This window comes from Colletes gigas, unplaced genomic scaffold (assembly GCF_013123115.1).
Source record: "Colletes gigas isolate AHSC1104 unplaced genomic scaffold, ASM1312311v1 Colletes_gigas_Sc00001, whole genome shotgun sequence".
Lineage (NCBI taxonomy): Eukaryota > Metazoa > Arthropoda > Insecta > Hymenoptera > Colletidae > Colletes > Colletes gigas.
The window spans coordinates 7,976,132-8,002,534 of record NW_025106630.1 but is presented as its reverse complement, the minus strand read 5'-3'; the positions used below and the strand labels follow the sequence as shown (position 1 = coordinate 8,002,534).

Sequence of the window (26,403 nt, the reverse complement as noted above, 5' to 3'; positions counted from 1 at the left end):
CGGCGTCGCGAGCAAGCGTTTGGTCTCGTCCACCGATGGACGAGGAGCACCGATCGATTGGGATTCATCTTCGCCCCTTTAATGAGGTCCGTGTGATTCACAAACCCAGCCGAGAGTCGGGGCGTTCGGGCTCGCTGTGCGACACGCGTGGTAACAAACGGGACGCGTTTGAAACGGGTGGTTCGTGACGATGCCGCGGCAAACTACAGTGCGGTTTTCTAGTAGAGAGATATACATGTATGTACAAGCAAAGTATAGCAGACGTCGCCAGCTGTTGGATCGATCCAGCTATTCTTCGGGTTTCGTTGCGATACATCGTTTCATTTTTCGAACTTTGACGTTTCGCTTTTGGAAGACACATTTTCTGACGTTAACGCGCGACTTGCCCCCTCCCCTCTGTCTTGTTCCCCTCACCGATTCGTCGCGAGACCCCCGAGTACGCGTATTTTAATTTCTCAACGCGACCAGACAGACGTCACGAGTCTTCGTAGACCCTGTACAGAATGCATCGTAGAGAAAATAAACAAGTAACTTTGTATTGTTATTGTCTATTTTCTTCAGAATGATCTTTCTTCGAGGCGTACCGAGATTTCGAACGTTGGCTACTCTTTTTTTCAAGTTCCACGATAACATGTGGATGACGGAACGGAGCAGAAGACGATAACAATAAGAAGTGGTGACAATCGATAAGTAACTATATTCGTGGTCGGGTTGCAAGTTTTTTTTAGCTTCGGACGCATCGGCCCGATTTACCACCGGTGTTCTATTGTATTTTACATCTTTGTCCGGTTGCTTCGGGCTGCGTGTTCGAGTTTCGTTAAAAATGTTACGAGATCCACGCCGGGAGCGAGATCTTAGAGCCAACGCTTGTGTAACAGCGGACGTTCGAAAGACTCCCGATCGCCGCAGCCCGTTCGTAATCGGTTCACCATCATTCAACCACATATAATATAAAGTAACTTCCTCTAGTGATACTACATGACTGACGTGAAAACTTCTATAGCCTTTCTCAACACTTCTCAAGATCGAATACGTATATACACGCGACCGAAATAGCGTGCTCAGCTTATCGACAAGACGGTATATGTTCTTCTCTCAAGAAGCAACGAGTCACAAACCCGTCAAAACGTTGCGCACGTACCTGCATGGTTTACACCACTGGCTTTGTTGGTCTAATCCGTACCTGGCGCGGCACTTCTTCATGTTGTTACCTAAAAAATGCGAAACATGGTACGATTAGAAGGCTGTATTAGCTTTCCCTCTGATATAGAACAGGGTAGAGGGATCGTACGCATCTATGTATCGTCGGATTTCTCACGTTTTGACAAAACTTACGATCTAAAACATTCGTATTCGATCGAGTAATTTGGGAATAGAGACAACGCACGCTTGTCGGTGACAAATTTATTATACTTGTCGCAACAGCGTTGGAAACGTGGATCGAAACCGTTCGAGCTAGAATCGTTCTTGAATCTTGCTTGACCAAACGGATGAAAACTTGTTTCCCGGAAAAATCGTGTTTCGCGATTAATTTTCTCTCTCCGTTTCGCTTGGACGTGAAGCCTCGAACCGTCGAGAAATCGAACGATACATCGGTGATACAGGGTCCTTCCGGAAGACGTCGACATTCCACGATAGGCTGCACGGTGTTCGATAAGAAACACGAGGAACCGATAACCGTTTACGGTTTTTTTTTTTATTTTGTTTCGACCGTTCTTTCGAATGATCGTTGTCTTCTGGGAAGGACTCCGCGGATCGACAAAAAAAGAGAGATACTCTGTCAAGCTGAGTGATAAACGGCATGCAGCGTAAAAACGTTAAACGGCGTAAAAAACACGATCAAAGATCATATCTACTCATGTCGTGATCTGTATTAAACGCAAGCCTCTAGATATAAAAATATTAAAGATGAATGTAAAAAAGAAAAACAAATGATTACAGAAAACGTGGTGAACGAAATATACTCGTATATGTAGGGGCTCGAGAATAATTGAGTGGTTTACTGGGGGAGGGGGATGGTGGTGATCGTAGAAAACGAAAAAAAAAAAAAAGAAAACAGATGACGAGTGGGATAAATAAAATACGATAATCGAGAAAAATAAAATGTAGAATTGAGTAAAATTAGTGGAAAAAAATATCAACGGGGTCTCAGGCAACGTTGAAACGATCAAAGGTGGGGGAGCGAAAAATGGGTTGTGAACTGAAACCAACCAGCGTATCGTACAAAGTAAGTACAGAGAGGCAGAAAGAGAGAAAATTGAGGACAGAGAGAAAGAGAAAAATAGGAGAAGTGAGAGAGAGAGAGATGAAGGGCGATTAAGAGCAAAAGTAAGTGAAATAGCAGAGTCGGGGGAAATAGAATAATAGGAGGGGCAGACGGGGGGGGAAAAGAAAGTGTCAGAGAAAATCAGAACAGAGGCAGGAGGAAATACAGTAAAGAGACTGAGTGAAAATTAAAAACGCTCAGGATTGTCTGATTGCGGAGTAGGTCCCTGTAAAAATGCAAGATGGCCAGCGTCCCCAAAGTTGTATACGTAATTAATAATTAATAATGCTGTGTCATGTGCGTGTACGTGTACTGAATGCGCTCGTGTTTCCGTTCCGTTTCCGTTATATACACATATATTTATTTATATATAACGGAAATATACGTAGAAATATATATATATGTATATATATATATATATATGAGACACGCACGTGCGCATGCGTACGTGCACGCCCGCTCACACAAATTGTGTTGGATCGCTCGTTAACTCTTTTCTATTCGTTCGTTTCTTTTTTTTGCAATTATATTCTTGCTCTCAAAGAAATGAAAAAAAAAAAAAATGAAATAAAATACAAAGAAAAATAAAAATAAAAAAGTAAACAAAAGTACGAATAGATAGTTGACAGTTACAAAATACATATGTATATATATGATAATCTTACATATACATATGCGTGTGCATGTATAATAATAATAACAATTTATATATATAGAGTATATATATATATAAATATAAAATATCGACCCAAAACCCCAAGACGGGGGGGAAAAAACATGCAACATAATGTAGTGTAGCAATAAGAATGTATAATAATTATAATATATAGTATATGTAATAATGATGGGTGGGGGCTGCTGAAGGGGGTTTTTGATAATTTTGTTGTTGCTGTTGTATCATGGGGGGGGCAGGGGGGGGGGTGGGCGGGGGAGCTTGTAAGAATGTGTGGAGTGAGGCATGTGGGTACCTCCAGGATCACTGTTTGTGTCTTGTTTGCGCTTCCTCTTCTTAGTTCGGTTGGTATTTGCGCGGGAAGACCAGTCAGGGTACAGCTGCATGTGCAACTGTCTCTCCCGTCGCGCCAACTCATAATACTTGGCCTGTTCCTCTCGCCCTAGCGCGTGCCACTACCGAGAGAGAACCAAACACTATTTGTAATTGTGCATGAACCGTGGACTAAACAATATTTTTAATCAAGAAGAAAAAAAAAAAATGAGATTCACTAATGCTACTGCCGCCACCCTAATTGTATCTTTCTGTTAAAGTTGATTCTTTACTTTTCGCTCAGGTTGGCTTTTACTCGGAGTTAGTAGAGATTGCTTTCTTATATATATTTTATTTTATTTTATTATATTTCTGCGTGTTCTTTGTTTGCTTTTTTTTTTATATTTTAATAAAAAAAATCGTCATTCTCATTCTTTATGCTCTATTGCGTTCGACGCATCGCTGCCCTGTTCAGCGTTTCGTTAAAACACTGGGGTCCCTACTTTCCGTTTAAAGTGCTAGAAGAACAGCCTAGATTCTCCTCTCCCCCTCGGTTGCACCGCTATTCGTCGTATCGTCGGTTATCAAAAGAACTCAGATCTCGTACAGGGTGTCTGATAGAGGATCGTCGCGCGCAAGCGTCAAACATTCTTGGTCGGCTTATACACAGAGAATATACATAGGACCGTGTTTGTTCGAACGATAGAACAAGCCGACGTGAGCAAATTATTTCTAAAAGTCATTTATCACCCCGTGCAATCCAAGGCTTCCTTTCCAAGATACAAGAATTGCTTATTAAATAAAATCTCTTTGAACGCGACTATAAAGCTAGCAAGAAACGACCCCACGGATTGTTTTTAATATCGTTTCCTTCGAGTAACAGCCTTCGAGCGAAACCTTATTCTTTGAACTGTCCGACAGTATATCTCGAGACGACGCGCCTTTATTGCCCGAACTAGAACAATTAAAAAATATTTACCATTACTATTTTGTTTAATACGTGAAAAGAGCTAGCCGCAACTACATCCTTTTTAACGATTCACGAGATACTTTCTTTCAACGGGACTTGTTTTAATAACCCGGAGCTTATATATTATGAGTTATTTTTATTTGCAAAAAATAATTATATAAAATATAAAATAGTCTGCTAGGACAAAACACCCCCATAAATTGATCGTACCTCGAAAAAGAAGCCTCGGATTGCTCGTTTAAAATTTACTCATTTTGACTTGCCCCGTCGTTTCGAAAATTTCTATATACCGTGCGTTACATTGTTTGCAAACGCAAGGCAATAAAATAGACACGCCAACGAAACGTTCCCATTCTTAAGATCGACAAAATTTCGACTGTTTCGAAGAGTAGACTTTTTGTTCCAGCGTATTAATGTTCTGCGATCGTCGTCGTTTCTGATGGATCAGAGAGAGGATCTTGCAACGTCGAATCGTCGATGATCTATCACGAATATGGTAAATTTTGATAGTCGCAATTGGAGCAGTGCTGTCCGGTATAAGGTTCAGAGTTTAGTGAATCAGCCACTCTGTTTCATTGATAAAAATAGCGCGTAGAGAGGAAAACATTAACGTACGGAGATTTTCCGTGGACAGCACTGTTCCAGAGGATGCAAAAAAAAACGAATAAATCAACGTCGACGATAGGATTGCATCCGAGCACAGTAGGCCAGCAGAGTTCTCATTGGATCTGGTCAAGACCTGTGCTATCCTTTTCTCAACATTATCCAAAACGACGCACAGTGTTCAAAAACATCGATTTAGACGCAAAAATTTCATTCATTTGTCTAAGAAACAAGGATAAAATTCCCATCATTATCGATGGTAATAATTCCATGACGAGCCTGTAGTTTAGATTCGGTATCGTAACCCTGAAACATTTATCACAATTGTATTTCTTCCCTTGTCTTAATTAAATAAATTAAATATTCACAGAACACAAGGTAATGGAAAAATTATTAAGTAAAAGAGATAATCGGTTTGCGAGTATTTGTCCACTTTATACGGTGGGAATGTTGTTTTTCGCGTCTGAACGACAGTTTTCGTACGCCGTGCGACGTCGAGTATTAGAAACATAGGAGCGTGGAGTCCCGTTCGAAACGATCGAGGAATTCGTGAGGAGGGTAGATCCTCTAGCAGACATCCCGCGCCCGATCTCATCGTGCCCTCGCTCTCGCATCGAGTCGTCATCGTCGTATCTACGTACGATGTACACTTTTGCAACATACTTTTCATTTTTCGTTTTCCTTTTTTTATTTTATTTATTTATTTATTTTGAACGTGAACGGATACCGCTTTAGGGAGTTTGGCCAGATACAAAAAAAAGATTCTGCGTTAATCGTCGCATGCCGCGAGAGTCCGTTTTTTCCTCTGCTGCGCCGCAATAAATAATCCGCAAAGATTTCCCCCAACAGACAATCCAATAATCCAATACAAATCGAAGTCGAAAAAAAAACGGAAACAGTGTACGCGTACGCGTACGCGTACACGCGGACCGCTCGACACGAGCTGTCGTGTTAAATTCATCGATCGAAAACAAGTCCGCACGTCGAAGAGTGAATGCCAGAATTGAAATCAATAATAAAAATCAATCAATCAAATATAAATGACAAAACGAAACGAAAAAAAAAGTTAAAAAAAATTTGTAAAAAAAAAAAAAAAATAAGAGTAAATGAAACGCACAGAGAAACTTTGATCGTTTCAATATCAACCAGTAGGTAATCTATATGAATTATTATAATGAATTATTAAGGGCCTGCTGTTCTAGCACTGGAAAGTGGTACCTCCGGTGGGATCTGCGGAGCGCTCTTTCTTCCTCTTCTTCTTCTTGCTGCCGTATCCGTAGTTATCCCTGGCACTCCAGCCGGGGTATCGTTGCTGATGGAGATGGCGTTCCTGCCTGGCCGCCTCATAATACCGCGCCTGCTCCTCCCGGCTTAGCGAGTGCCACTGCGTGTCATACCCCCAAAATTCAGATTCACAGTTTCACAGTATTCAGCCGTGTACCGTGTCCCTTTTCACGCTTTTCGCGTACTTCTTTTTTTTTTTTTTAATTGGAAATTTATTATTAGATTTTTTTCCCTTTGCATTTCCGGTTTCTACCCTCTTACACGGCGAACAGAAAGAGACGTGGTTGCCCCTCGTCGCCATATGCCCAACCCTCTCGCTCGATCGACGGCCCAACCCACCCGTTACGGCTGAGATTTTTTCCTTAGATCCCACCTATACGATGCTCTCTCTTTTACACTTACGTTAGTGCCTCGACTTTGATCCGCGGATCAATGAAAATATACTTTTAAAACGCATGCAACTTTACTGATCGTCCTTGGAGACGCCCTGCAATGGCGCCGGGGTCTCTGGGGATGATGATGTTTCTTGGTCGCCAAGTCAACATTTTGCTTCCGAGCCGACAGAGACTGGAACTCGTGTTTTCCTCGTTTTAAAACGCAATCGTGGATCGTGGAAACGGAAAGCGTCTCGATCGTTCGATCGGTTCCTGATCGACGGCGTCGACGCAAATTTTTTTCCTTGATTTTATTATCGGTTTGTCGTACACAGTATCGAGCGACGGCAACGCGGGTTTTTTTTTTTTTAAAAAACAAGAAAAGAATAGAACAGAAGAAAATCTTGACTTTGGCATGTGTCTGGTTGCTTTTACATCAGGGCGACGCCTACGACGATCTTTTATCTCGAGCACCGATACGAAGAAAAGGCGGCCAGGGAAAAATTGCACGGTTCCATGAGGTTAGATACAACGGTAAGAAACAATCGTTCTAATTGCACTTAGAACGCGTTCGAGGTCATCGAAACGACCTTGAAAGAAATCGATCCTGCCGTTGTACCGGTCATGTGGAACCGTGCGACGTTTCCCTTGGAAATGTTCTTCGTAAGATCCTAAATAACAGAGAACATTATGCGTGCTCGAGACAAAGCAAGCATCCTGAGCGCAACATTTAAACGTGGAAGAAACAGACGATTTCGCGTGGCCGTGATGTAACAGCGTTCCAGTCATAAAAGCTTGTGTATCGATAAGAAAAATGCGCCGATTACTCACTCGTCTTCCCAATATTTGGTTGATCGCAGCACTCTCTTTTAAGGTACACTCTGCCACGACCTTCGCCCTCATCTCCTTCATGTACAGCATAAATGCGTTCAAAGGCTTTTTTATATGGGGTTTCTTTTTATCTGTGCAAACATCATCGACGTATGGTATGAGAGGTGGATTCTACAGCGAGAATAAAGGGGATAAACTTACCTTGATTGTTCTGTTGCGACGAGTCCACGCCTTTTCCGCTGTCGGGCGCGACCAACGACGAGGAGTTCTTCTGGTCGACCGTAGACCTGCGAATAGAAAGAGAATATTAAAGAAAGAGAAGCGTCGGGAAGGATCGGGCGACGGAACGTCTAGAAGTTTGCCGGGGGTAGCCGCGTGCGGTTGTAATTTGTTGCCGATCGGCGTTACCGTTTGTAGTAAGGCTGTTTGGCGTCGTGGTTGGAGGGTTGGTCGGGTTTCGTGCAGGTCAGGGGATATGCCGTCGCGGAATTTTGGGAGTTGCAGAGTTGCTCGGTGAGATTTGAGGTCGGTCCGTCGAAGTAGGGTTGCGGCAGCGTGATCGGGTTCCTGTGGAAGTTCTGAGGCATGGGCCAGTTCATCTGCTGCCACATGCGGTGTCGCGCCTCGACCATCGCCAACAGCTGGACGAAATTGTGCTGGGCGGTGTACGGGGGCGGCGTGACGCTCCTCGGGACGGTCATGTGCGACATTTGCATCAGGCTGCTCATGTAGAGCGCGGTGAGGATCTTGTGATCGGCGGCTGGTAAGCCGCCAGCCTCGCTCGCTTTCACCGCCTCCTGCAGCAACGTCATGTTGTCCTCGATCCTCGACTCGGTCTTCTCCTCGTCGATCCTGTTGATCGACGCCTCGCTGCCGGTGTTCTCCTCGGCCGCGTTTGGCTCGCACTCCTCGATCTCGTTTTTCTTAATCACCAGGTTCAATGGTTCCAGACACTCGGGCTCCATCGCCGGTGCACGCCGGACACCGCCGAAAACTTGGTGGGTCCGTTTATGCCCACCGATACGATTCGTGTCGATCCATCGGAACAGTCCCGCGTACTCTCTCCCTCTCTCTCTATTCGAGTTCTCTGCTCGAATTTAGTTTCAAAGACAAAGGATGGTTCGCGCGTCGATCGGCGCGGTTCGAGCAACGGTGCACCGTCGATTTATCGGTCGTTCCCATGGTCGTTCGATGGACGGCGTATTCTACCGTTCACGGTCGGAATCGTCGTGTCGCTTTATCTTTATCTACGTATCGCGTTCGGGCTTGGCGCGTTCCATCGTAGCTGCACGCCGTTGTAAACAGTACACGTACGCGCGTACATCTACACGCCCGTGTGCGTGCACCGGAGGACATAATCGGCGGTCGCGTACTCGGAAACCCAATCGAAACGGCACTGTTCACGTCGCGCATCATCCTCGATCTTAATGGCTTCGTATCGCGGTGGCCTTTGGAAGCGAAACGAATCGCGGAGTAAAATGTCCTCGGGGCCGGGCATTTCGCGTGCGTGCTGCTCTCCGTGAGATATTCTCTCTCCCTCTCTCTCTCCGTCTGTTTCTCTGGTTCCGCTTCAGCGAGAAAAATGCTCTTGGGTTTCTTTTGTTTGGCTCGCAAGCTGGCTCGGCGAGTTCTCGTCCATCGTTTTCTCGCCGCACGACACGCGTCACCGTCAACCCCCCGATTCCCACCGTGTGTTGTATCTCGTTATCCAGCGAAAACGCGTCGTTCCTGGCGTCGGTGGAATCACCGAGCGGTGTTACGACGATTGATTATCCGCGAGTGCGGAAGGGGCGGAGGGGTGGAGGGCTGCACCGTGGGGCCATCATCGCGATTCATGGCTCCGCAGCAACGACACCCTACCTACCATCCGGCGATGTATAATTCGCGCGTGGGAGGTGAAGATTGCATTCTCTCTGCTTTCCCTGCGTGATGGCTCCTTTTTTTTGGCGGGCTGCGTGTGGCGCTACCATCGGCGTCAGTTATCGCGCTGCACTCGCGAACCGACCGACCCGACTCGCGATGCTGACCGTTCTCGTTCTTCTATCACCTTGCGATCGATCTTCCCGCGTGTCCGGGAAGATCCGACCGGCCGCGTACAACACGCTCCTCGGACACGTGAGCCCGATCGACCCGAGAAAAACACTCCCCCGCGGTCGATTTCACCTTCGATTCCAACTCCTCTCTGGGAGCTTCTCCTTTCCGACGATCCGGTATCTATTCAACGTTCTCACCTTACCGAAGCACGTGGCCCGATCTCGAAGGTCAAAATGGACGACCGGAGTGTGTGCCTCGGCGTCGACGGCTCGCCGCGTCCCGTCTACGTCGCTCGTAAAAGCCTGCCGGCGGCGTCCCGACGCGTCCTCGTCGTCGCGCGCGATGCTCCCCGCCTCGAGAACGTTCCTCGAGCCAGCTGATCGTCCATAGTACGCGTGCCTCGAATAAGGAGAAACCTCGACCGCGACCATGCGGTTTTGTATACGCTGTTCGGACCAGGCGATCGGCCGGGTACTAATGCAAATTAGAAATCTGTTTAAGAGGGTAATGATCAATACATAACCGGCGGCGGCTGCGACGGTGGCGGCGGTGGCGGCGGCGGCGGCGGCGGCGGCGGACGGCAGGCGCAGACGCTGTGCGAAGAGAGTCATTCAATAAGTGTTATATACGCGGCTCGCCGGCGAAGGGGGAACGACTGCACGAGGGGTTGAATACCCCGGGACGTGCTACCCCCTATGGTCGACCCTGAAACTACCCCGTCAAACTCTGATCGCTCCACGCTTCTTTATCAACGGACGGGACCGTCCAGGATTCATCCCAGCCGCGGTTACACGTTTCCCTTTATCGATGCAAGGTTCCTCCCCTGTTTGGTAAAACGTTACACGCTCAACCACCCGCCGTGCACTCTATACACTCGACCTCTTGGTTACTTTCCATCCAAACTCTTCGTTTCTTTCTCATTATTATCGTTCGGCAATGTTTTCTATCGAACTGATTGGACAATGCACCCCTGAGATGCGTGCCAATTTTTGTTGCGTTCAGGGTGGTCTACCCCCTTAATACTGTAGTTTGATTCCGAAATTTGTCGCGTGGTTTCCGCTTCACCGAGACGATCTTCCGTTTCCGATCCACGGTCGAGTAGAAACTTCCTGTTGTATCATCGGGCGCAGTCTTTCGCACCCCTTCGTTTCCGCCCGATATATATCGAATGTCCTCGTGCATCCAGCGAATTATCGACTGGCGCTCTCCACTCGTTCTTGATACTATTTTGTCGCCTTTGATGTTTACCAGGCCCTGCGAGGTGCACAGAGCGGGCGAAATGCTTCCCGCGCTATCGCCTAGAAGTCGTCGTCGTATCGGCGCGTTTCACGAGTATTTTAAAGAAACAAAGTCCCGATAAACTTCGACTCCGTTACAATTATAACGGAAGGTGGAAAGGTCAGGAAGCGAGATAGGAAACGTGGGATTCGCCAAACTAGAGTGTTCGATATCTAGCGAACGGTTCAGGCGCGATAGTGTCACGCTAGAAAAAAAAACAAACCTGTGATTATGATCCAAGTTGGAATGGTCCGTTTTAGGCGTCGAGGGTACTAGCGTGTGGGACGTTAGTGCGTGCGCGTGCGGACTCAGTCCCGGATGCGGTGGCATCAGACCCGTCGGCGAAAACCGGTAGAGATCGCTGGAAAATTACGAGAATTGGTAATTTGCGAGCTTTTGAACCAGGCGTCGGGAGCTTGATCGAAACGTTCGACGATAGCAATTAATTCGCGCGCAGCTCCGATCGAACGCCGAATAGAGTAGAAACGTAACTAGGAACCGGAGTTCACGGTGCAAGTTAAACTCGACAAATCCGACTTCGATCACCTACTAACCTTGGTAAACTAGAAGTCGTGATGGGCAAACTCGTGGGGTACGGACTTCGGAAACCAGCGCTTGCCGGGGAGATAGGGTACATGCTTGGTGTATGCCTGAAAACGAAATCATGACGCGTCAAATGAGATCTTTGGCCCGAACATATCTGTCAAATTTCCATCGATCAATCGACTTAGAACAATGCGTCGTTGGTGCTCGTCTCGCTGTCGTGAGAGTTAAAGAACAACATTTATTACACCCTGCAACATCCCTATAAGACTTTCAAGAGTTTTTCAATCGTGTACCAATCTCTATTGTAACGCACAATAAGATTCGATCAAGCCCTCCTCCTCTCGATCAACGCGGTTCCGGACCTATCGCAATCTTTTCTCCGTTTCGTCGCTCTGGTCGCGAAGCGCCCCGAAACGCGGACATCTTGGAGGGCAGCGTGGGTCCCGCCGGCGTTTCCTCGTCGCGACGCCGAGAAAGGCTCGAGCCAAAGAACGCGCGGGGGCCGCCCCTCCTAATTGAGAAGAACGTGCCTAATCGTCCGTGGAAAATCTCAATTTAGGGCGGTTCGGGCAGAAAGCAAATAACAAGGAGGGAGGCTGAGGAGGGTCTGTGACCCGATGCTGGCCGTGCGTGAGCCCGGTGTGTGTTATGGCGGCCGGTGGACGACGATAACGGCCGACGGTGATGGTGGTCGTGCTCGATCTAATAGACCGGAACTGAGAGGATGACCAAATAGGAGACGCGGACCGGGACGGCGTGATTTTCTCGAGAAATACGAGCGCCGAATCGGGTATTCGCGTCCTCAGCCGGACCGTGGCCGTTATTCCGCGTCGGTTGATCGTCGTCTGAATGGCGCGCTGCAAGTCGGTTGAAAGGGAGGCAAAAGACGGGCTCGAAAAAGGAATTCGAATCGTTGGTACGCGTAGGGGGTAAGATCAACGACCGATCGAGCGCGTTTCGCGTGTAAATCGAAACGCTTGGCGAAACCTAAAAATCGAGTCGCGAGGGAAAGTGCACGTAACGAGATCAACGGACCCTGGATCAAACCGGGAATAAACGTTGGGGAAAAATCGTAATTCGAGTCTTTTGTACGCGCACGCGCCCCGATTCCAGACCTCGTTCGCCGAGTTAATCGGTTCTTTTATCCGTGAGACGTCGAGTAACCGCCGCGGTGGATCGATCCGCTTGAAAAACCCTCGGAAGTCAAAGATGCGATTCATTATCCGGCTATTTTGCCAGTGACGTTTTTCAATCGGCGAAAGCGACCGACGACTTACCAGGAAGCGGCGACTTGCGTCATTTCCGGGCTAAGCATGGGGTACGGATATTGACCCGTGGAGAAGGGATACATCGGCGCCCTCGTCAAACCTAGAACAGAAACGAGGATGTTGTTTGAATTTTCTGAACGCGTAGAGATCTGCTCAGTCTTACAAATTCTCACAAATAAAACTGTTATTATCGAATCGTTTCGAGCAATTACTTTTAGACGTACGTACAACGTAACCGTCGCACCGCACGATTCGATCGTTCTGATTATATCTGTAATAAGGCGATTAATTATTGAGCTTGGAGTTTGCTTCCGGTCGTGATCGTTGATTATACACACAGGGAGGATGGTTGCCGCAGGAAACAACCGCAATTTGCCTACGACGCTTTTTGACGGATCAGCTTCGTTTGTCGCGATACGATGTTCCGCCGTCAGCATCGTACTCGTTGGTCCCGTATTGACGGATACAGAATAAACATTATTACGGGGGAGATCAAAGAAGTACGCTTTCGATCGGAGGAAAGCGGGATTATGTGTTTAATATCAGGATGGTTTGCATTACAAACACGAACCGGATGACCCGGCGAGTGGGCATCGATCGTCGACTATTTTCCATGATCACACGGTACGCAATGTTCGCAAATCCGAGCGTTATAAACAATCAGTGCTAACAGTAAGCTAGCAGAACTGTTTATCAACGGCCTTGCAACTCCTCGGAAGAATCGATTATCCAAGTAAAAATTCCGGTGACTAACAGGTCGCGTAATATGTCTTTGGTACTTTATTACTCAACTATTGATCGAGAGCAACGATTTATAGATCGCTACGTTATACATGCACCGGACTTGAGTGTGAATATGATCTTGGTCGTTCTATCAACGAGTCACGAAAAAGGGGTATTAATGGAAGATTCTAGAGGCCAAAATGAGACGAAAATCAAGAATACTAATTTGTTGATCGAGGCTTCGTTAAGAAATTATTAATATTTAAAGTTCCGCCCGTACTGAATTTTTTTTCTCGAAAGTGAGTAGGATTTCGGGGGTATGTGTATTCACCAAAAATGATTGTAATTGACCCCCGTAACCAAAAATAATTTTTCCAGAACGATTTGAAATTTTTTTGATTCTGCGAAAAATTCCTCACCTTCTCGAATTTTTTTCTAGAAAGTGGGAAGTATTTCGGGGATATGTGTATTCACCAAAAATGATTGTAATTGACCCCCGTAAACGAAAATAATTTTTCCAGAACGATTTGAAATTTTTTGATTCCGCGAAAAATTCCTCACATTCTCGAATTTTTTTCTAGAAAGTGGGTAGGATTTCTGGGTTATGTCTATTCACCAAAAATGATAGTATTTGACCCCCGAAGGCAAAAATAATTTTTTTATAACGATTTGAAATTTTTTAATTTCGCTGAAAAGTTTCACCTGCTCGAATTTTTTTCTCGAAAGTGCGTAGGAATTCGGGGGGTATGTCTATTCACCAAAAATGATTGTAATTGACCCCCGTAACCGAAAATAATTTTTCCAGAACGATTTCAAATATTTATTTTTTCGCCGAAAAATTTCACACTTCGAATTTTTTTCTCGAAACTGGGAAGGATTTCGGGGGTATCTGTATCCACCAAAAATGATTGTAATTGACCCCCGAAGGCAAAAATAATTTTTTTATAACGATTTGAAATTTTTTAATTTCGCTGAAAAGTTTCACCTGCTCGAATTTTTTTCTCGAAAGTGCGTAGGAATTCGGGGGGTATGTCTATTGACGAAAAATGATTGTATATAACGCCCACAGCCAAAAATAATTTAATAACATTTTAACGAAGCCTCGATCAACAAATTGATATTCTCGATCTCGGTCTTATTTAGGCCCACAGAATGTCCCATTAAAATTGTACCCAGGGGTGGTCGAACACCCTGTATACGCATCAGCTTTTATAGCAGTGATATCTAATATAACCGGTACGTGCTATGGAGTCGATCGCGTCCCGAAGAGCTCCCAGAAACCGTCGGATGCCGGTGTAAGTGGGGTGCTGCGCCTTTGGCGAGGCGAAGTGTAATTGGCTTCATAAGGGTCGACGAGAAGCTACCGGAATATCGGCAAGCCTGAAACCGCTTGACGAGGCCAATACTTCTCCCTCCCGTGTCGCTTCTCTTTCCATATCGTTCTCGTTGTGGCGCACGGACGGACTGGATGGACTCTCTTTTCACTTTCGTCCCCTGCCCCCCCCCCCTCCTCTGCCCCTTGTTGCTGCTTCTCTGCTCGTCTGGTGCTCCTTTTTGCGTTTCGCGGTTGAATATGTCCCGGAGGCGTGTTCCTCTGCCACCCTTCTCTCTGTTCGTCGCTTGAAATCGGTCAACGCGTGGTTTTCCACGATAGGGCCACTTCGGGCCACCCATGGATAACGACCGTCTATCGCTGAACCGTAAAGAGATCGGTCTCGGGGCCGAGAGCCCTGTTTCTAGCTCGATTCTCGGAATGAGAAGCGAGGAAAGACCGGGGGGGCAGGATTCCTGGACAGATTTTACCTACCCTTTCGTCGACACATCGAACACTGCCCAATTAAATACTTATTTTCCTATCGATAACAGTTTTTTTTTCTCTCGTGCCTCACGGAACACCCGCGTTCCTTTTCGATCGTTTTCGAAATTCAACTTTCACGACGACCAAACGTCAAAGTCGATTTATTTCTGTTCTGTATGGGGGGGTAGGGACGGCTCCAAAGTACCTGGGACCGGAAGAATCAAAGCCCGGAAGGGAAGAGAAGACGACGGAGTCGATATCGGTACAACAGGGTTGGAGAGCGACGGTCGAAAGGGGTTGGGAGTCTCGCAAACGCAGGAAAGGGTCGTTATCTGTCCGATACCGTGTACGAATAAGGCAAGGGACGAGAATTAGAAAGTACGATCCGTGGTAGAGAGCAGAAGAAAGCGGATGATATATATGTATTATACAATATAAGGGAACCGTGACGTAAGGAGGTCGGAGGGGGGGGGGGGGAGGGGGCTGAAGGATGGCAGAGGTGAGTCGAAAGGGGTGGCTCGTAATATCCTGGCGAGTCCGCGAGCTCCGTCATGTGTGCTTAATCACTTTCCAGTCGACTCGGCAGTCTGCAACCCCATTATCGGGGTCTCACCACCCGGAAAATTACTCTTTTATTCTCGAACAACTCGAGCTCCCGGTGTTCCGTACACCGCGATATTCTCTGTCTTTCCACTAACCCCCCCTGCCCTTTCCGTCCCGCCGCCTCTGTTCCTTTCCTTCCCTCCGGTCGACGACTTGGATAGTTTTCGACTTTTTTCCCCGCAGCGGGTCCCACGGCACGATATCACCGCGTCTATTTCGCTCTATTAGAGGCTATCGTCGTCAGCATGTACTCGGCTGTGGTTTTCAGCCTGGAAGAAGAGCCACGCGTGTCTCGACGAGGAAGGGAGCACGGCTCTCTCTGGGGGAGAAATTAGACAAAGGGACGATCCACGAAACGGAGCACGATTCGGTGATCGTCAGCTACCTTCGCCCCTTCAACCCTCGACCGGTGAAAATTATTTGTTTCGAAATCGTCAAATTTCAAGGAACTTTAAGTACGGAATCTAAACCACGTTTCGTTTGTGGGTTAGGTCTTGACATGTCTCCTCGAGTTCCACCCCCGTTAGATCAGAGGCTCCGGTGAAAGGAGAGGATCGAGTGGTATTTTAACACTCGAACAGAAGGGAAAGAGTATTTACGCCGACGCTACGATACGAGAAAACCTCCACAGAGATGGCCAAGCGATCGTTCTTAACGACCACGAGGATCAAAGAATCTGCTCTTGTCGAGGATTACGCGTCGGAAGGATCGCAGCTGGTCGCATTCATGCGACGAGGGATGCAAACAAAGTACAGTTATCGCTATGACAGCCCTACGTTACGAAAGCTTACGACCTATTTATTTTGAGAAATTAAACGCAATTTAATTGATGTATATACACACATTGAAAAATAATTCGAATTAAATTCGAAACATTGAAATCGTCAATAATTCTCCTGGTTATATTTCACCAAAATGTTCCGGCACTCAACGTGTTAATTAAACATGTAAATGTAAATTTCATCGAATCACAACTCGTCGGCTGTAAACATATACGAGAAAATGTCTCCCCATACTCGTTCGTTATTCTACGAAATTTTCATTACAAATTTTTGTGAATTGTACTTAAGTAATGGTGAAAATTTGTAATCGTTGGAGATTCGGGGCTAACAAACGGGGGGGAAAAACGAATCTAGGAGGCACCGGTCTCGCGATCGCCGAGAAAAAGGAGGACAGTCTCGCAGGGGTTGGCGAAAGAAAAGGAAAATTAAGCGGATCAATGGCGGAGTTCCGGCGAAACGTCGAGATCCTCGTTTCTCTCCGTTCAACCCCTCCGTACTCTAACCTTCGTCGCCCCCCCCCCACCCCACCCCCGGGTTCTGTCTCCTCTTCCATGGAACCCTGAAACAAACACGCGGCGGAGATCGAAAAGTGGAGCTAATTAGAAATATATTCGTGGAAGCGAGAGAGTGGCGCGCGAGTGGGCCGACATCGCGTAGACGCGAGGGGTTGAAGCCCGTGGAAGCTCCGAGGAGGATAGGGAAACGAAGGAAACGGAAGAGAAGGCGAGAGAACCCGGGGGGTGAAAGACGGGCCGGTAACCGAGACGGTGGAGAACGAGAAAGAAGGGGGAGAGATTTGAAGGAGAAATAGGAAGGGATGGCAGGGGTGGCGGTGGTCTTGGTCGGGTGCTACGTAGCAGGAGAGAACGGGCAAGTGGGTGGCTGGCGAACAGGAACAAGGGACGACGGAGGGACAGAGAACGGTATCGTTCGGTGAGCGACGGAGGGGCGAAGGGGGTGAAGCTCGAGCCCAGGGTGGAGGAAGGAAGCCGAAGGGTCCGCGCGGGCGAACGGGGTGGGTAAAATGCTCGCTCGTTTGCAAGACAAAGAACCCGAGCCGCCGCACGAACTCGTAGTCGTGCATAAACGCTATCAACCCCATCTACATATTCCAGGGACCGAGGGAACTCTACGGAGGCGGAGGCGGGGGCGAAAGCGAGGGCTAGGGCGAGGGCGAGGGTGAGGGTGAGGGCAAGGACCAGGGGGAGGGGGGCGTGAGGGGATCAGCTGCAGGGAGGCCCGAGGCAAGAGAGGAGACAAAGATAGCGCGCGCGCAAACACGTCCAAAGTCTCCCGGCCGTGACTCCGCGTCGGTGAAACGATACCCGGAGCCTTTCGAGAGCTAGCCCCGACGACGATAACCGACGATGGCTCTCGCCAACCGAATTAGAATCCTTCCCTTCTCAAGATTTTATTGCCAGGATTCGCGGACTAATGGAGCGTAATTAGAGTTATCGACGCCCGAAAAACCTGGGCTTCTTCGATCGCCGTTCGGTCCAACTAGGCCATGGACCAAAAAGTAATAGAATCATTAACGAAGAGTTTTTGCGAAATACTTCTGCACGTTTCGCTGTTCATCCGTGGCTGATGATCAAAGGTTCCTCGTTGTAGATATATCGATAGCAGCATCTCTACGCAAATCGTATAAAGGAAAGCATCGTTTCCATACCTTGGAGTTGATCTCGATATTAAAAGAGAACAATAGAATTATTTGATATTAACGAGGATTAAAGACTGATGGATAGACTCCCTACTTTCTTTGGCATCGATATTTCAATCGATAATAATCAATTGCACGGAGACGGGACAGTTTGCACATTTAGGCTACCAAATGCAGGTTAACGTTTGTTTCCCTCCCCCATTCCACGCACAATGGGTTGTTGTTGGGGATCTTAGTTATCAACGGACCCTCGTGGAAACGTCCCGCTGGTCGAACCGTCGCGAAATCTTTTAATACATCGGAAGCTACATCGGTCATCGATTGTTAATCCACACTGGCTGCAGAGTTGATAGCAAGGGGTTCCGTTTGTCAGGGGAGGCGGTCTCGGGGGCGGGTGTAACGAGGGTAGGAAGGAGAGAAGCTGTAGAAATAGAGAGGCGGGTTGAAACCCCCTTGACCCGGCGCCAGAGGGAGGCTGCATGCCTGGCTGATTAGCCTAATGGTGAGTCCTCCTCTTATTCTCCTACTTGACGCCAGTTCGCGAGCCTCTCTTCTCTCTCTTATCCCACCACCGCTTCCGTTCTCACCCTCTCTCCTTTTCCCTTAACTCTTCGGTCTGTCTCTGTCTCTGTCCTCCCTTCGGGGACGCCTCGTGCTCTCCACATCTCCGTTCGAGCAGCACAAGCATCGGGGCTCAGACTCTTGACTCGATAAGAAATATTCCTTCAATTAGAACCCCGTAGGAATATCAATGTTTGCACGGCTACCAACAACGAACGACCATCGCTCTTTAATTTCTAAAGCGACCACCGCGCTACACATTATTATCATTATTTTCACAATGTTTCAAGAACCCAAACCTACGCTACAATAGGTTAGTTTCTTATCGATCGAGAAGCTGATTCGAAACCGTAAGAGAGAGGCTGACACCTGAGTGGAATCGAAACGCCACCCTGGAATTGAAATTGAAAATTCTTGGAGAGTCCCGCGTTCCATTCTCATCGGACCATTGTCCAGAGATTCTACGCATGCATTAGATCCCCGAATCGACGCAACAGTTCGCGACGGTTTGTTATTCGGCCGAGCTTAGCCGCAGACAAAATGTGTTTAGAGTGCTGGCGTATGACGGGGGATGATGTCGATGTTCGCGCGGATCGATACAGCGAAATGATACGCGGCGAGAGTCGTAGCGAGCAGACCTTGTTGCTCTATTAGAAAGAAGAAACGCAGGTACCTTGTGTCAATTATAATTCAATATTACCCTTCGCGTCAACGACTCAACTTGGTTGGAAAATTATTGATTCGATCGATGAGGATGTGAGAGGCATGTGTCTTGCACATTCAACAGTTGTATATCATTGTAAATTCTTGTTCGTTCTAAGTGAACCAGTTATCGCGCGGATGATTTATCGAACGACCAATCTTCTGTTGTTTCTAAGGCACTCATGGAGTTGTTAGGTACTCAACGATGGATTCTGAAATGCACCAACCTAGTACATAGAATCGGGCTTGGCTTCTCACTTCGGAGTACAACAGCTTTTTCAACCCTTTGTGCACCAATTAGAAAGGCGAGGCATTGCACGCGGATATTTATTAACAACAGTTTTTCAAACTGTTTACACGTCGGGCAAATCAGCATAAAGCAAATTAAATTCGATAGCCGGATCGATCGAGCGTGAAAGCACAAGCAAATTAAATTTCTCTGTTTTTGAATTCTGGATTGTCGGCTCTGGGTGGGGCATACCAGTTAACACTCTGGAACGAAAACGATGCGTTTCGCTTAAATATAAAATTATGAAAAAGTGTATTTAGATCGGAAGAGGCAAACCGAGCAATTTGTTTTTCATCGTTCTCGGCAGGGGCATAATGTTTCAAAGGTAATCGATATTCAAAGGAACCAAGGAAAAATCTATGGTCAAATGCAGCGAAATCCGTATTCATAAATCAGATATAAATAATATGAACGGTAATTCGATGTATATTAATTTGCGATATCGATTAAATGTAACAATATAACGCAGGAAACGTGAGAGCAACCTCCACCTTAGCTACTGCCACCAATTTGTTGAGCCAACAATTTTTTCGCAATTTTTACAGTTGGTGGAACAAATATAGCGATCTATTGAAACACTGCTTAAAACGATCTGTTAAATGGGGTTAATTTCTACCCCTGTGGCCGAGTGTATCGAGAGCTCTATTTTACAATCTCTGAAAAACATGCCTTCTTCGAGTCGTTACTGTGGAGACCCGTGCCTGGTGGGTGATGAACGGATACACGTGAAATCGGTATCGCTGGCGAATAATGGAACGTACCGTAAAATTGTTGATTATTGCTTGTTGCGGGTCACCACAGTTACCAAAGATCGTTTAACCCTTTGACAGTTAACCCCCGAGCGCCACTCGAACGAAATCCTTCAGTTCACTTCGCCATCTACAGGCCTTTTCGCTTTTTTATCTGTAGTATTGTATTTTCCGAAGAAAAAGACAATTTGGTCTCGTTTGATTTTGCACGACGTCGATTGCTTGTTTGTTTGTAGCCGGTTTATTAGACCGTTAAAGGGTTAAGCTAACCTTCGTTTCCAAAGCAGCCGGTCGAGGCATATTTTTCGAAAGTTAGAGATGAAATTTCTTGAACTCGTGTGGCTCAACGAAGAATGGACTTTGATCCAAGGAATAGGATACACATACGAGGATCGAGGAGCAATCGAGGAATCATGGGGGAGGAGCTAACCTGTGGAGGCTGCCGCGGCGAGAAGACGTTTCCAGTGATCAGGGTGGGTGGGTGGTGGTTGTCCAGGGGTGCCTGATGACCAGTACTCACCGGCCGCTGCGGCCGCTTTGCCCGCATCCAACGTCCCGTACGGTGGTATTCCCATATGGGCAGGCGGTGGTTGAGTCAGATGGTCCCCGTTAGGGCAGAAGAACGGCAACCCGCTCGGATGCGTCCCCGCTAAGCCCATCTTGGTCGCCTGGAAACAGAATCAAACTTACGGTCAGCGATCGGCTCTCGAAGCTAAGGTTACCGGTCGCATTCGCGACGACGAAACCGTAACGAGCGCACGATCCGTTGTTATTTCGAAACTAAATATAGCCTCGCGTGTCATCGTTGCATTATCGTTATCGAGAACATAATTAATTAATACCGCGTCGATTAATGTCCCCGTTAATGCAGCCAGGTAATCAACAGTCCGTCGGGATATCAATTAATTAACCGATGCCCCGGAAGCTTCCGAACGAAGCGTCGACCGGTGTCGCGCCGACGGCGTAAATTAATATTTTTGTCTCACCCGTTCGATCGATCATGTCATTATAGAGAATTGCTAATTAACGCGTCGAGCGTCGCACGGATCACCGCCGCTCCATGATTTTTCGAAAAACAATTTTATATTTTGACGATCGATATTTTAATAAAATACGGGAAGGAGAGAGACGATCTGGGAATATCCAAAGATTCCCTTCGTTAAAAACGGCGATGAAACTTTTCGACCTGTTGTCAATGTTGGAGTGTATCTTACAGACGAAACCAGGGATTAAAAAGGACGATTCGTTCGTGCATTCCAATAGATTCGACTGTCCGGTAGAAGTATCGGTTCGCGATTCTTCGACCGCGTCGAGTAGCATTTTTACCCTCCCTGCGTAACTTGGACAGTTGGCCTTGTTTCCATTCGTACGGGGCAAGGGGCAAGGAAGCCAGATCGACGGACTAAAAAGCCCGTGGAAGGAAATATAATATACAATTCGATAAACCCTCAAAGGGGAGCGCTTATCGAGAACGGAGCTCGAGCATTAATTTGCAAAGACGGCGGGCGCTCCTCGAACGTTCGAGGGTACGTTCGGCTTTTCCGTCCGTCGACTCGACGACGCAGTATCGCCGAATTCAAGTGGCCCTTGAACGTTCTCGCGCGACTCATCGCGTCCCGTCCCTTTCGACCCTTCCAGTAGGAGAAGAACCCTGCCCCGTCGAGCGACAGTCGACGGAATTAGTTCAATCTGTCCGCGAGAGCTCGCAAGGTCGGGACCCTCCTCCTCTCCACCCCTCCCCGTTCCTCCTGCGAGGGGCACTCGGGTCGCGCGACGACGATCGATAGGTCGAGTGGTTGTTCCTTATCAGTCGGCGGTGCTTACCATGAGCGCGGCGGTATCGCGCATCGATCTGACGGCAAGCAATAGTCCTGGATCGAGAGGCTCTCTTTCCATCCAAGTCAACACCCTCGACAGCAGACCGACACTCTCTTCCGCGGTCGGCTCCTCTTCTTCCTCTTCCTCCTCCTCTTCCTCCTCGCCGAGCTCGTAATCGGCCCACTTCTCCTCCGACTCGATCTTGACGCGGCAATGACCCTCCTCGAACTCCTTCTTCCTTACGCAGAGCGCCAGCTCGCTCTCCTCGTCGAGGATCCACTTGGTCAGCTCCTCGTCGCTGACCTCCAAACCCACTTCCCTGGCCAATGTCTGAAGCTCGAGCAGCAACATTCGGTCGTCCTCCTGATCGGTGGACGCGTGAACCCGTGACGACAAGCTCGGTGCATGATTCTGCTGGAATCCTGCCGAGGAGGCGGCGTCGTCGCGATCGCTGGGCGGCAGGATCCAGCTCCTGGCGAACGTTTCGGACCTGACGCTCAGCCAAGCACGATGGAAGTCGGCGAACGCCTCTTTGAGCGTAAACTTCTTCAGGTACGTGTTCAGGGGATCGATTTCGTCGACGGGGTTCGAGAGCCTGCGATAAACGTCGTACGAAGTCCTGGACAGAGTCCCGATCGCGAGTCGTACTCTCAACTCCCTCACGACGATCCGCGTCTCGAGGCAGTCCTTCGGTACGACGAACAGTCTGACCATACCGTCCGCGGTGACGCAATCGGCTTCCGGTGGCAGATAATCGGCGCATTCCGCGACAAGCACAGCGCCGTCGGGGTGCATGGCCATCGCCGTGACGGCGAACTCACGATGAAACCACCAGAGAAATAGGTCGACGGTCAGAGAACCTCTGCCTCCGCCCGCGTAGATAACCGGCTGACTCAACATGTTGACCCGTCTCAAGCAACGCGGTCGCCAGTGACGACCGGTTACCAGCAACCGCGTTCTGTGATGACCCTCGTGATCCGCGGCCCCCACCACCCACACACGGTCCGCGTCGGGAGCCGCGGCGCTGGCGACGCGGCGTCGTCCCGGCAGGTCCCGCCAATCCAGAAACGACACATGTGCGAGGTAGATTCTGCTGCGATCGTAACTCTCGAGGGCGGTTCGCAGACTCTCTATGGCGGAGGCGTGCGCGACGGACGGACAGTTTCTGGCGCTCGACTGAGCCGAATGATCGTTCACCTTGTCGGAGGTCGTGGAAACGGAGGAGGAGGAGAACGGCGAACAAGAGGAGATTGCGGAGGAGGTTGGCGCGCAACTGGTCAACGTCGGCGTCGGTGTCGGTGTCGGTGTCGGTGTCGGTGTGGGAGTCGGCGTCGGCGTCGCGATCGAGGCTTTATCCGCTGTCGCGTCCCTGGCGCCGCGCGACCTCCCTGAGCACTGTCTCTCCTGCTTCCGCTTTCTGATTCTGTCCTGGTCGCTGGTGTACCGGCTCGCGTCGACGGCTCTTCTTTCGGCGAACGGTCGCGGTTTCTCCCGAGAGATCGCGGACGCGGACGCCGAGGAGGTTGAGCGCGCGGGCGACGATACGGTCGATGGAGGGGAGGTCGAACGACGGGAGGACGCGTCGGTGGACGAGGCCGTGGACAGGGCCGGCGAGGACAGAGACGTCGAGGAGGAGACGGCGACGTCTCCGTGTTGGCTGACATCGACCGGACGATCCCTCTTGAACACAGCGGCGGCGGCGGCGGCGGCGGCGGCGACGATCCGATCGCGTCGACGTTGTCTCGCCGGCCATCGTTGCACCAGGACACCGTTTTCACGGGGCTCGAGGCCGCTCTCCAGGGATTGGCGCATGCGCGGCGTCCACGACGATCGACCCTCGCACGCTGCCACCGCAGACTTACTCGTTCCGATCGTGCCCGTTGTCGTTGTCGACGTGGTCGTCGTGGTCGTCGTGGTCGTCGTCTTTGTCCCCTTTGCTCTGGCGTTCGACTCGTCTAGCTCGACGACGGTCGTCGGTCGTTGTACGTCGCCCGTGGCTTCGTCGGAGGTTGCGCGACGATGGTTGCGATGGCCGCGCACGGGCCGCTCCTTCGCAGTCACTTTGTTGACGCGCGTGCACTTGCTGCCACGAGGAGACATCGTTCCCTCGGATGTCCGGTAAAGAGGCCGGAAGGAGATCCCGCGACGGTTGGAATCTCTCGGGCCGCGAATCTTACGGATTCGGGTAGATTTGATGCGCGCGCGGCCGCTCATCCACGGCGTGCCGGCTTCGCCTACCGAGCGATGACTGAGCGAGCGGCCGCGACGCAGCCGTCAAAGGCCGGAGCGGGAACTAGAAGGCTTTGATGTACCGCCGCCCCGGCGCGCACAAAGCGAAAGCGGCCCCGGCTCGTTGGTTGGCATGCCACGGGAGCGGGAGCGGCAGCGGCAACGGGAGAAGAGCGGTGGAGGCGGACGGCGGGGGTGGAGGCAGCGGATGGCGGGTGGCGGACGTCGGGTGGTTAGACAGAGAGTACGGGAACACGGGCGAGCGAGCGCCACGGGACCGAGAGAGACGAGCGATAACCGAGCGGACGACGACGCCGAGGGAGACGGAGGCAGAGGAGGAGGCGGACGCGGACGCGGAGGCGGAGGGAACGGACACGCTCGCGAACGAGCGGGACGGAGACAGTATCTAGCGGCGAACGTGTACGGTCGCCTCGTTCGAGAACGTCCACGCGCGGCGCTTCTGTGTTACGAACGAGGTTCAACCTTTGTCGGGTCCCGACCGACTCACCGACGCTCCAAGATCGGGTTCTTCGCTTATCGAACCAAACCAGGAACCATATTCCTCTAACGTCGTTGCCCCGAGTGCTAATCGATGACCCACTTTTAATCCTTTAGGTGCAGCGCGACTTTCATTTTTGGCCGGCAAGATGCAACGAGGGTTTTTTTGCCAGGGTGTACGCTTGGTACAGTCAGCTACCGATCGTACACTCACGATCACGGTGTTATTGGATAGAGCCGATGCAAATGAACTTTCGAGAGGAGCCCGGTGCCCGATCGATACAAAATTTTGACCCCTTGTAAAAGGCGCGTACAAGTCGTAAAGAAACGCAATCTATGGACGGAGACGAGAAACGATCGTTCGCGTCGGCTTCTAAACGGTACTGTATGTATCTAAGCCTCGTGAAGCGTAGTTACTGGAATAGACGGTCGGTCCGGTCCCCTTGGCAAAGGGGACGATCGACCGAGGAGCGTTTATCGGTGCTCCAATTTGCACGGGAGAGAGTTCTCGGCGTCGCGGAGACTTTTTTTCGTAACTGGAGCGAAAGATCCGAACCAGGAACGTCGACGGCGTCCTTAAACGACGTTCCAGTATCGTCGATACTGCGTACATCCGCGTTTCTTAAATCTCCGCAGCATCTCTGAACGACGAAGGTTGAGAAGATGGAAACGGAGGCCTGCGATCGTTGACGCGTCGCCGATAGACTCTTCGAAGTCGTTTGATCGAACAACTAATTAGGGGAGAGTCGAAAAATGTACTCGTTTACGGACGGTGACCGGTGGGAGCCGCTTAATATTGCAAATCGGTTTTAGCCTTGGGCGCTGGTCTCGCGCATGATTATCGGCGTGTCGGCATTTCATAAACGCGTCCACATCAAACGCAGCTGGTCGGTCGATCGCGATAATATTTGTCACGTAGTTGCGGTGCGCGGCGGCAGGCGCGTACGTACCGCGGGGATAAAGGCTAATCGATCGGTCTCTGTAGCCCAGCACCGTATGCGTGATTACTTTCCGGTGTGCGTTTGTCTCCTCCGCGCCCGGAATTTCTAGGCTCGCATACCGACGAGTTCGCTTCGCGGTTCGATCTGAACCGACGCGCGCGTCTTTCCTGCGACCTGCCACGCGCTCGCACCACCTACACACTGGCTCAGGGAAATGCACCTCCAAAAACTGCCCACAAACGACCAGCAGTCATATTTTCTTACGTGCAATGATCTTATCGAGGAGATGCTTTACAATACAAAAAACTTCCCACCGATTTCGATGACTTTTCTTTCTACTCGTATTCTCTTAGTTTCCAAGATATCGAGTGTGGCTTTACCTCCCTCCTCCACAAACTTTCCAACGGCGGTACGCAGAGTTTAATTATCGCCTGTCCTTTCGATCTTCGATTATCCGTTGCAACATCGAAAGTATCGAAAAAAACCGACGCGCGCTATCGAAACGATACGTAACGATCTTTCGTTTCGCGTATGCGATAGCCCGTGTCCAAAAGGAAAGTGCTCGCGATCGAAAGGAAAATAATCGTAGGGGAGATAGTTGAGAGCCCCTG

At 49.2% G+C, this 26,403-nt stretch overlaps 1 protein-coding gene across 1 annotated transcript in view; it reads right to left on the bottom strand.

The window, feature by feature from the left end:
• Positions 1-23,936, bottom strand: part of LOC122404573 — a 33,573-nt gene extending 9,637 nt beyond the window's left edge. Inside the window, exons 1-9 of the mRNA XM_043408652.1 lie at positions 22,131-23,936; positions 20,827-20,974; positions 12,449-12,539; positions 11,180-11,275; positions 10,849-10,986; positions 7,515-7,600; positions 7,314-7,444; positions 6,043-6,208; positions 1,142-1,211 (exon numbers count right to left, since the gene is read on the bottom strand). Coding sequence (XP_043264587.1) covers positions 1,142-1,211; positions 6,043-6,208; positions 7,314-7,444; positions 7,515-7,600; positions 10,849-10,986; positions 11,180-11,275; positions 12,449-12,539; positions 20,827-20,974; positions 22,131-23,936 — 2,732 coding nt within the window. The remainder of the gene's footprint in view (positions 1-1,141; positions 1,212-6,042; positions 6,209-7,313; positions 7,445-7,514; positions 7,601-10,848; positions 10,987-11,179; positions 11,276-12,448; positions 12,540-20,826; positions 20,975-22,130) is intronic.
• Positions 23,937-26,403: the final 2,467 nt, after the last annotated feature.